Genomic DNA, 11,023 nt, shown 5'->3' with positions numbered 1-11,023 from the left:
ATGTAAAAATGTTTTAGAAGGAACCTGGCCTACTAATTGTTTAGTTTAGCTTAACTTACATTTGTTAGCTAAGTTTAGTTTTCTAAGAAACCATTGTAAGATTAACATAATCCTTATTAGAGATTCGATGAATATTGGAGGCCACCAAAAATTTTTGGGTTCATCCATACCTCTCCATGTATTATGGCTCACATGGAGCTACAGAAAACTTATCATCATTATTGGACACAGACAAATCTCAGTGAAAAATATATAAAAAATAAAAGCCAGTGTAACAAATCAATAATTACTGGAAATTAAATAATTTTGTTCATAGCTTAGATCACAGTAGTAAATAGTTCCAATCTATACACGTATATTGACATGTGGATCACAAAAAGAAACGGAAACAATTGAAGCTAAGATTACAAGTTCCAGCATCTACTATCGGCGACTCATGGTGAAATACTACAAATTGAACTTCAAAACACCCATGGACGACCAATAGATCAAAATTTCTCCTTCCAAATCTGGCATAAACATCTTGAATATATATACAGTAAAAGCAAAACCAAACAATTTTCTTTTATTTCTTTCCCCAAAAGAAGGCCTTAAATTTTCCGATACAGACGATATACATCGTGTCATTTTTATGCAAGGCTTTGTTTCGAAGAACGATTCGTATATGCTTGTCTCAGTCTCTATCAGATATTGCAGTGTAAGACAAGGATCCATGCGAATTCTCCTCCGACGACAATGCTGAAGTCACCACACCGGAAGAAGACATAGTCGAGGATAAGCGGATCTCCTCAGCTTTTCTTTGGCTTCTAACCTTAAGTTCCATGAAATCATTAATTACAGCTGGCCTCGTGATTTCTTCCGAGTCTATGTCCTTTTCACCTGTCATCATTTTGATCACAGTCGACATGGTAGGCCGGGATTTCGCGGCATCTTGCGTGCATAAGAGCCCGATTTTCAAGATCTTGCATGCCTCCTCGGCATCCAAGTCATCGTTCAGAGAGGTGTCAATGATGCGTGCTAGCTTGCCATGCTCGTAGAGTGCCCACGTCTGCAAGAGAAGCCCATTCATGATATCTGGGGACTGTGAAGGGTACACCATACTTTTAATTCAGAATTTATGCGACTCGTTATCATGTAAAGGCAGAGTATAAAGGAGCTTACCCTTTCAAGAAGAAATTGATCTTCATAAGGTAATCTGGTATTGGTGTTACATCTGCCGCTAACTATTTCTAATAGAAGAACTCCAAAACTGTAAACATCTGACTTCCTCGTCACTTGACCTCGAATTGCATATTCAGGAGCCAAGTAACCTCTGGAAAGAAGGCAAAGTAAAAGTAAGAAAACAAGACAACCTTGATATTCTTGTAAGAAGCTCCTTTTTTTTTTTACTACTATTTCTATCGATATTTTCTTCAACATGTCTTAAAAGTAGACAATTCACCAGATTGATAAATATATAGAGTATCAACAATCAACAATTAATATGAATTTCTAGTTTTTGAATTTACTAGAACTGTAATTTTGCATTAGCTTGACTACATAAGCAAGGAACTCAAGTGGATGATAAAGTATCTAGAGATTAAACTAATAAGCAATGGACTCACATTGTTCCTGCAACGCGAGTGCTCACATGGGTTGTATTAGGTGGCAGTAGTTTTGCTAAACCGAAATCCGAAATTTTTGGAGAAAGATCCGTATCAAGAAGAATATTGCTTGCTTTAATATCGCGATGAACAATATGGGGTGCAGCTTCCTCATGAAGATATGCAAGTCCCCGAGCAATACCAAGGCAAATTCTGACACGGGTTCTCCAGTTGAATTGTATATTACTGTGGCCGGATCCTGAAATTGGATATGACGAACATAGCGAGAGGCATTTAGTTTGGTGAAAAGAAAAAAAAATCAAAAGAGGCGATACGATCAAGTGTTTGTTCAGCCAAGCTTTTTGAACAACTTCTCTGCTCAAGAAAGTAGAAGTTTCCATAAACTAGGTGTTTGGCAAGCAAATAGTTCGCTTTTTGCTACCGCAGGAAGCCAAATGATCTTCTGATCAACAAAAATCGAAGATCCAATTTGAAACTTTTAGTTCTTCTGCTGTGCAAAGTTGTATTAGATATTTTCATGAAAGAACTATTTGTGCTTCCTTGAACATGTCTATTCGAGCAGCAGTTTTCAAGAAGCTCTAGCCGACTGATAGGGACGTAAAGCAGGAGTTTGTTTCTCACCTAGTAGGGTTTGTGCAAGACTGTTATTTTCAAGATAATTATAAACAATGATTCGGTGAGTTCCTTCCACACAACAGCCGATGAGCCTAACAAGATTCTCGTGATGAATATTAGAGATAACCTCAAGTTCATTTAAAAATTCTCGTGCTCCTTGTCGTGACTCAGAAGACAGCACCTTTACAGCAACCATACTTCCATCTTTAAGCTTTCCCTATATCATGTCAATATTTAGCCTCAGATCCGTAAAATTGCCTGTTAACATAAGCTAATGCGTAAATGTGCAAGTTACCTTGTACACGGAGCCAAAGCCTCCCTCCCCTACTTTATTGATCGGGCTAAAATCTCCTGTGGCCCTTGTCATATCATTGTAAGTGAAAATCCTTACCTTTTCAGAACCTGGAATATCCAAAGAAATTTAGCAGAATTTCTACATAAGGAAAGGCAAAAGAAACCCTTATACGAGCTATTTAAAACCTGCGAAAGTCCAATACCTTTGTTGCTGTTAACACCTGTTTGCCGAGAAGCGTTTTTCCTTCTGAATATGAAAGAGAAACAAGTCATTATTGTACGATCAAACTACTGTACTCCCTTGTTCGTATTAACAGTTGACTTTGATGAACAGAGAAGGTCCTGCAAAATGAGACACATAACTAAGGGATATATATTTTTTTATTTTCGTAGTAGAAAATCGCCATCTAAGCAAAACCATCCCAAATATACAAATGATAAGACCCAAAGTTTCTTATGTGAAGCTTAAGTGAACACTTTTTGTCCAACTTTACCAAAGAATAAGAATACAATTGGAATGAAAAGGCTAGGGACCTTATAGTGACAATCGAATTATATAAATAGAATAAACATTCTAAGTATAGCATAGGATTCGTCAATTGAAAATCAAAAGCACTACTCTTAATGTAGAAATCTAAAAGCATTTCTCAACGAAATTGCCACTTGTTCAAATAATATTAAACCAGTAAACTAACAAACACCTAAAAAGAACGTTTTTGCGACTGCTTGATGCATAGGTAAAAAGCATAGGAAAATCATGAATTTTGGTTTCTGGTAATTAACTTCAAAGACTCTATAAACATAATTGTGATTACAGGGATGGATGGTCAATTCAAACACTTTAGCATCTTTAGGGACAGAAATGTTAAAAAGGAAACATTCACACAAAAGGAAGGAATATTCAACCACAACCATCCCGCTTTCCAAGCAAATATCAGACCATGATGAACAATGAATGAATCCACCAAATTCCTCAAGGCTTTAATTAAGTCTCCCCAAACAATAAAAATTTGAACTTTTAATCTTACTTGCTAGAAAACCTATCAAATTCTCTTCTAAAATCACCCATAATTTAAGATAAGGAAAAAAAACACATAAAAATAAAAAAAAAAGTTAACTGATTCAGAAGGGGAAATAAGATAGATATCGTGATAAATCATAACAAAAGGCAAAACCCAAGAGGAAAATCACCTGAAAAATCAGAAAAGAGAGACCCAGGCAGCGCACGTTAGCAGCTTCCCCAAGACCCAAAGAGCAAATACTCGTTCAAAATCTACAAGCCAAGCACGCAAACATCCAAAACCCAAAATTAATCACCAGGAAGAGCAAATTAGACGTAAAAGAGAGAGCGCAAGACGCAATTTTTACCCAAAAAATTCCCGAATCGGACGCGAATTCGACGAACGACGTGCGCTAACAAAATCCAGAGAGAGAGAGAGAGAGAGAGAGAGAGAGAGAGAGAAATGGGGGAGGAGAAGCAACAAAAATTGGGGTTTCCAAAGGATTTGACCTTGGCGGAGGCTTAAGAAGTAGAAGGAGCAGGGAAAGGATGCTGTTGTTGAGCGAGTCAAACCTTTGACTCGTGAACCGGGAGGATGTTGAACCGGACCGGACCGAACCGAACCGGGACGGAGCCGTGTCTACCCGGCCGGCCGGTCCGATGACGGGTTGTCGCGGAAGAGGAATTCTACACTGTCACACTTGCACCACGTCGTTAATAACAAACCAATCATATTTCTTCTTTTCAAACAAAAGTATAATAAAAATATTTTTTTATAATTATGATGGGACATATATTTTTAAAAGAAGATATTTGATTGGTTTGTGACACTACGTCACCAATGCACCCGGTGCATTCTAAAATTTTTCGTGGCGCAGAGCTGACCCCGCGCGCGCCCGCGTTGGCTCTTATCTCTCTCCCCGCGGGACATGACCGTGGGGCCGTGGACCGTGGACCGTGGTCCTTGTCCTCGAAACCGTGTGCCAACATTTTGCAAAAACACCCCCACCATTTTCCACAGTTCTTTTAGAGAGAAAAAATAGTACAATCAAATTTTTTTATACATATGAATCCACTTAGAATGTGAAGCAGGTAGGTTTTGAGTTTGAAATATCGAATATCAATCATTAAGCTCTAAACTAACTGCGCTAGATATGATCCGTAAATCTATCAAATTTTCAACCATCAATGAATGATCTAAACATCTCTACCTACATGTATAACCAAGGATGCATAAATTATCTCACGTCCACCCACATTAAAAATTCTAAAAAAGTAAATACTAAAATTATGGATGCAAAAAGTGAATTTAGGACATCTTTAAAAGAGGATGCCTTCGTGTAAATATAGTATTGTGTAATCCAGTGAAAAATTAAATATATAAAAAAGTGACATAAATCGAATAATTTTTTGGCTTAAATGTGCCAGTATTTTGCCTGGTGGGAGGTTAGGTTGAGTCAAGCCACGTTCGGAATGGCGTGAAACTAGGTTAGGTCGAATTATGTTCGAAATGGCTTGAGGTTGGTCAGAACGAGTCATAATCGAGTCTTGTAGGTATCGTGCCTATACGTTTTAAGTGAATTAGTTGCGCATTTCTAATAATCTGAGCTTTTGAGATTGGCGGTTAGTGCCAGCGATCCAACAAGATCATCATTTAGTGGGCCAAAAAAAAGTCCTTAATTGAGATATCCAGTGAAATGATTCTTAAAAACAATAATTATTTTGAATATGAGAAGAAAAGATAAACTGCATTTGAGTTATTGTAACTGTTGGTAATAATAAAAATATTAGATTATTATAGTATTTTAAAAAGTATAGCAGTGATAGATATCCTATCATTCAGATTTGGGAGTTAATTTCCATATTAAAATTAGTAAGGACTTTTTTCCTGGATGGATTAAACAAATTATATTCCTTTAGCCCACACTCATGTAACTTTTTCCCTTCCTTTTCTCACCATTATTTGGCGTTAAAGATGTTTATTACAAAAAGTAAACAAAAAGGGAAAGAGACGGTGATCTAAATTAATTAATTAGTTAATTAACTAACATGTTCCATATAATAATAGCACAATATTCCTCTATCAACCGAGCTAAGATGTGAATGCTCACCAACAACTTCTCTGAGTCTTTTATTTTATTTTATTTTTTTATTTTTAACCTGTCGAGTGCACCTCAGTAATGACTTTTTTTCTTTTTTCTTTTTGCACATGGCCACATGGGAAACAAAAGTTTCTAATTATTATTCTTGTAACGCTCAATTTTATTGCAATAAAAAAACATCAGAAGCCTACAGGCATTTTCTCAAAAGAAAAAAAGGAAAAAAAAAAAAAACAGTAGTTTTTAATGTTGTTTGGACCTCCTTTTTTTGTTGTTCCTATTCATTTTATCTTTTTCATAATTAGTATTAATTGTGGTTACCTACCTCAGGTTAAATTAAAATATTTGCTGTGTTAGTTTATTTTCAAAAGAAAATTGATTATTATTCTCCCTCTTCAGAGATTCGAATCTTTAGATGAGCACAAAAAAAATGCGCATGGAGCTTATATAGAAATACTATTAATGTTAAGTTATTCGAACTATTTGTAGAATTTCACGTGCATAATATTTTCTCTCTTTTTTTTTAGCCAACCAATTAAGATCGAACGGAAAATCTAGTATGATTCAACAGCGACGTGCCCATATCAAATGCTTAAAAAAAAAAAAAAATGAAAAACCTATAGAATTGACCATGATGCATGCATAATAATATTTACATTGGGTTGAGTGTGATCAATTTATAAATTGTATCCTCTTGCGCATCCTTTTAATTTGTACAACTGTTTTGAAAACTATAGCTCGGGAAATAATCCACAAGATGTCCCAATCCTCTAGCAAGTTGCTTAGTTAGTCATACATAAAATAAATTTGAGGAAAATGAATCACATAAAAAATCAACTGTTAAGAAGAAGAAAATTTTTACAAAAAAATTAGACTATTGGAATTCGTTGACACCATCGATTTGCTTACATGGTGGTTATTTATTACTAATTTGTTGGGGGGTGTTGATTGTTATTATGAATTCAAATTTGAACAGTGGTAAGCAAGCAAAACATTCAAAAGATTCCTTAGCTTTTGCGACCATAATGCTTTATTGATTTGTACTTTATAGATAATATCAATAGTTTATAAGGACAGCTTTAGAGTACGTACCCACTGCGGTAGTGGTACTCACTTATGTAGTTATGTGACTATTCCTAGGGCCAGTTTGTTGTAATTATTAAGTGCATAATAAGCCTATTTATTTAGGCATTTTGCGAGAATAAAGTTTCTACAAATTCAGTTTGCCAGATGCTTGATTACTATTTGGAACCAAGATGTGTTCTTCATCATCCTACTGCTACTCAATCATGTTTTGATATTTGATGTTTATCACTCACACTATGGTGTTACCGCGTGCTCGACGGATCAAACAACGACAAATGTAGTCAGATCAGTAAATTTATCTGTAACAAGAATCGTTGGAATGAGTACAAAAGTGGACAATTTGATGCAATTTGTGGTGATCCTTTTAGGGAGCACCTGAGTCAAAAGTGAAAATTGAGATGGGTGGTGCTGGCCAGTGAAGGAGGAATGGAGTGCACGCCCAGGTGAGAACACCTCAGATCAACATTTTTTTCGCGTCTTAGTTTTTGCAGCAAAAGAAAATGTTATGATTCCGATCATAAACTGTGTTATCTATACACCGATAATATAGATGTAAAGTTTACATTTCTAAGAGAGTTTTATAAATTCTTCGATGCAATGACGATGTAGCTACTTTAGGGTTTTGAGACTTTCATCAAGGCCTATGACATTTTGGGGATTTGTTGGGTGTACAGCTGACGCCGTACACCGGGTGCAGGCGATAGTTTCTCCCCGGGTATAAGCGGAACAAGTTGTGCATTGGATTACCCCGGAAAACTGAAAACTTCTCCATTTCTATTATTGATTAAAAACGAAACACTCCAAAAATAGACTTATCGAAGAGACGATGATTGGGCTTCTACAGAGACCAATTGAATTTAGCCCGGCCTGTTAAAGCAATGGACCCAATCATGGCCCGATAACACGGCGGACCCAATTACGGACAAAATCCACAAATACTGATCTTCGGCCCAAAGAGGCCCAGTAACATTCTAGTGGAACCATACATACATTGGAATTGAAGGTTATATATTACGGGTATTTACGTACATGAATAAGTAAGCGAGTGTATTATACGTAGTGTAAACATTTGTTGTACAGAGAGTGGTAACATACCGTGACCGTGCCGGGAACAAAAATTTTGCAAGGATGGTAACAAACACGAGGCCTCCTTATCCGCCGCCCATCACATGATGAGCAAACTAAGTCTTTAAATCTGCACTGATTGTGTATATGGAAGAGTCTCGCTTTGCAAAACCACCCCCACAATTTTCTTTTTTTGCTTTATCTGATGAGAATGCAAACATAAAAGAACTGACAAAAAATTGCACTAGATTTAACTTTATAATAATAACTATTCCTAGGACCAGTTATAACTATTCATCACCCAACACCATCGGTTATAACCCACAAACAATGAGCTTCAACACACCAATATTGTAATTTGCTCGTCGTCACATCGCCTGAAGCAAAACCAATACGAATAACGAATCTAAGCTCAATGACATAGCTCGAATGCTGGAACCTACTTCTCTCCATCGTGACAGCCTCTCTCTCATAAATGTTCGATATCATCTGTTCTCTAAATTGTGAAATTTCTCTAAAGGCTAAAAGCAATGTGAGAAACAAAGGAATTTGGAGAGACTAGGGACTACAAAGCTGAAGTAGAACAGAGCCCCACCGACCTTCTTTATGCAAATGTCTAAGACTCCCCAACACCATGGCAACATAGGTGGGAAAAAAAAGAAGAAGAAAAGGAAGTGCAAGTCAATTAGTTCCGTTCGCACAGTTTATAATGTTTTAGTGGTCGCAAATTAATGACCAAGAGTCTGATATATCTGCAGAACAAAATTCCTGGCAATGGTGTATTTGTCGCTCTCAAGCCGCCCTCAGTGGCTTTCTACCTTGCAAAAAGCCTGCATTGCCCAAATATAGAACAGCATCAACAACAATTTTTGAGTGCGACTCCTGCTTTTCTCTAAATTATTATAATAGAAGTTATAGAACAGAGTTATCTCCACTGCACATACACAAAAGATTTAGCTGGTTTCCATTGTATGCAAGTACTGACATGGAACCTCAGGTTTACAGGAGAAATAAAACAGTCAACCAAGTCACAATAAACCAACTAAGATAGTTTTTCTTTCCTAAAGTTATGTTTGGCACTATTACTATTTTCTTCTCTTTTTTATTTCTATTTGCAGATAATTTGACGGTAATATAAAGTTGAGTTGCAAATTGTTTCTTATTTTCACAAAATCTAATCTTAATCCTGTAACCAAGAAAAGGAAGGAAACTAAAAAGACACTATTGCATCATCGTTCTCACTCACCTTAAGCACTTCTATTCTATATCTGAATTCCATAACCCAACAAAGCATCAATATGAAGAAACCTAAGTAGTATGTCTATGGCATCTTTAACCAACGACAACAAAAACATGAATCTATCAATCCTTAATGGTACACTAATAGATCATAGCGGAAGTAAAAAGAGCACGTGCCTGATTAGATTTGGCGCCCTGACAGGGAAACTTTTCAACCTAGTCCTCAACAGCACGTGACAGCGACTGGCATTAAGACAAGAACGCAGAGAAATGTATTAGCTTGAACAGCTTCTGACCTTTATCCTCCCACTTCATCGACCTTTGAACTCTTGTGCTGTACAGATATCAACGCTCCTATATTGAGAGCGATCAAAGACATACACAGACGAAAATTGCAAAAGGCCAAAGTAAAAGGAAAAACAACAAAGACATTCGGATTACCGATGCGTATCTACCTTACTTCTCTTGTGCTTGTGAATTTCTGCCGAATCTTCATTGCTTTCATGCTTTCTCTTCTGCAAGAAATTTACCAAATTGTAAGTAAACCAGCAGAGACATAGTTTAAATTTTAATCAGAGCATAAGATGGGAAAACACAAAAGTCATGTCGGAGAATGTAGACCTTCTCGTGATGCTTCTTTGAATGGTCGCCACCAGAATCATGATGCCCACTTTTATCCTTCTTTTTCTCCTTGTCTTTATCTTTGCTTCTATCCTTGTGACGATGTTTGTGCTTCTTGTGCTCCTTGTCCTTTTCCTTGTCTTTGTCCTTGTGCTTTTTATGCTTCCTCTCTTTGTCCTTGGAATCGCTTCTCGATTTAGAAGCGACGGTAGGTACTCCTTTCTCTGCCTATAATCACGGAAAAGCACTTGTAACAAGCAGTACTAGCAAAAGATTCACAGAAAGGCGCGGCAATTCACAAACATCTTACAGAAGGCAAATCAATAGGTGCTGTTTCTCGCAGCTGCAGAGCTTGCCCGAGGGTGTCCAAGTCGAACTGCTGGATGCGAGCAGCGGTTTCTCTCAAATATGGTGTGTTCTGAAAGAGCTGATCTAACTCCATTCCCTCTCCTTTTCGGATTTCCGTATCTCCGACAACATTGTGAAGGTAGTGTGTGTCCGAAATTGACACCGGCAGAGACCTTTTACAAAAGAAATCGTGATGTGCTAACAGCTTGTAGTGACTTATTAAATCTACAGCGCCAGTAAGCTCCCTCGGCCCTGCGAGTTCAATCAGATATCGTTATAAACTGTAGCTACTGACGAACAGCTGAGCGAAACAAAATTAGCAAAGAAAAAGATTCGAGGAAACATGTCTACCTCTTCCGAACTTCTTGCCCTCTGGATCCATCACATTACAGTGTAAATATGGGTGCAGCTCCTACTCATCTAGGAGTCAAATTGAGAGGCAAAAGAGTACACGCCGTCTATACATCAACAAACTCAATCAGCATAAATCCGACGAAACAAATCAAAACTTTTATCTCTAACAGAAACTACCGACAACAAATGGCAGACAATTTGCAATTGGTGGCCTATTTAGTTCATATTCCTACCACTGTGATCGCAGGACGAGGCTTCTAAAAGAAGACGAACAAAGATGATGTTGGCCCCTACGAACGGAAACACTTTAAAGGCATTGCAGATCCTGAATATATGTTGCAATAAACAGAGCATTGAGTATAGATACGATAACGAAAACTCTAGCATATAGATACGATCAAGAAAACCCTAACGGTGTTCATGATGATTGATGACGAGATATGGGTAAAACCTAAATGGAAACTTCGAAGAAAGAAGACGAGTGAAGCGGCGGCGGCGGCGGCGGCGGCGGCGGCGTCGGAGATGGGAAAGGAGGAGGCGCCGGAGAGAGAGAGAGGGAGGGAGAGAGAGAAAGAGGTCGGGGGAGGCGAAGGAGATTGGGAGAGAGAGAGGTGTGCGTCGTCTTTGTCGGTCAAACCCTAACCCTAGGGGGATTTCGAAGGTGGGCGAAGCACTGAGAGCGTCGGAGAGGGAGTCGG

At 37.7% G+C, this 11,023-nt stretch overlaps 2 protein-coding genes across 9 annotated transcripts; both read right to left on the bottom strand.

Moving 5' to 3' along the window:
* On the bottom strand, positions 273-4,034 carry LOC109720684 (putative serine/threonine-protein kinase). 3 transcript variants are annotated; one of them, XM_020247942.1, is made up of 8 exons: positions 3,882-4,034; positions 3,705-3,786; positions 2,717-2,855; positions 2,515-2,621; positions 2,226-2,436; positions 1,605-1,842; positions 1,162-1,312; positions 273-1,081 (listed from the first exon to the last, which is right to left on the bottom strand). In XM_020247942.1, exons 3-8 carry the CDS (start codon positions 2,784-2,786, stop codon positions 674-676), a joined length of 1,185 nt encoding a protein of 394 aa, XP_020103531.1. In that variant the 5' UTR covers positions 2,787-2,855; positions 3,705-3,786; positions 3,882-4,034; the 3' UTR covers positions 273-673. The 3 variants fall into 3 exon arrangements, with proteins under 3 accessions (XP_020103531.1, XP_020103532.1, XP_020103533.1); XM_020247943.1 differs by having other exon boundaries at positions 273-1,048; XM_020247944.1 differs by having other exon boundaries at positions 2,717-2,760.
* Positions 7,993-10,931, bottom strand: LOC109720724 (mediator of RNA polymerase II transcription subunit 19a). 6 transcript variants are annotated; one of them, XM_020248004.1, is made up of 8 exons: positions 10,777-10,931; positions 10,559-10,650; positions 10,323-10,429; positions 9,934-10,223; positions 9,624-9,851; positions 9,458-9,517; positions 9,180-9,336; positions 7,993-8,593 (listed from the first exon to the last, which is right to left on the bottom strand). In XM_020248004.1, exons 3-7 carry the CDS (start codon positions 10,351-10,353, stop codon positions 9,301-9,303), a joined length of 645 nt encoding a protein of 214 aa, XP_020103593.1. In that variant the 5' UTR covers positions 10,354-10,429; positions 10,559-10,650; positions 10,777-10,931; the 3' UTR covers positions 7,993-8,593; positions 9,180-9,300. The 6 variants fall into 6 exon arrangements, with proteins under 6 accessions (XP_020103593.1, XP_020103595.1, XP_020103592.1 ...); XM_020248006.1 differs by having other exon boundaries at positions 9,180-9,245; XM_020248003.1 differs by having other exon boundaries at positions 9,180-9,356; positions 9,463-9,517.

The sequence above is a fragment of the Ananas comosus genome, linkage group 14 (assembly GCF_001540865.1).
Source record: "Ananas comosus cultivar F153 linkage group 14, ASM154086v1, whole genome shotgun sequence".
Taxonomy (NCBI): domain Eukaryota; kingdom Viridiplantae; phylum Streptophyta; class Magnoliopsida; order Poales; family Bromeliaceae; genus Ananas; species Ananas comosus.
This window is presented reverse-complemented; position numbering and strand designations above follow the sequence as displayed.

Bases quoted from the DNA above. Each gene is read 5' to 3' on its own strand.
- LOC109720684 (XM_020247942.1), bottom strand. From the start codon at position 2,786: ATGACTTGTTTCTCTTTCATATTCAGAAGGAAAAACGCTTCTCGGCAA. The intron at 2,622-2,716 runs GTATTGGACTTT...TGGATATTCCAG, and splicing joins AGGTGTTAACAGCAACAAAG to GTTCTGAAAAGGTAAGGATT. The intron at 1,082-1,161 runs GTAAGCTCCTTT...TACCCTTCACAG, and splicing joins ATCAATTTCTTCTTGAAAGG to TCCCCAGATATCATGAATGG.
- LOC109720724 (XM_020248003.1), bottom strand. From the start codon at position 10,353: ATGGATCCAGAGGGCAAGAAGTTCGGAAGAG. The intron at 10,224-10,322 runs GTAGACATGTTT...TTGAACTCGCAG, and splicing joins GGGCAAGAAGTTCGGAAGAG to GGCCGAGGGAGCTTACTGGC. The intron at 9,518-9,623 runs GTCTACATTCTC...AATTTCTTGCAG, and splicing joins CAAAGAAGCATCACGAGAAG to AAGAGAAAGCATGAAAGCAA.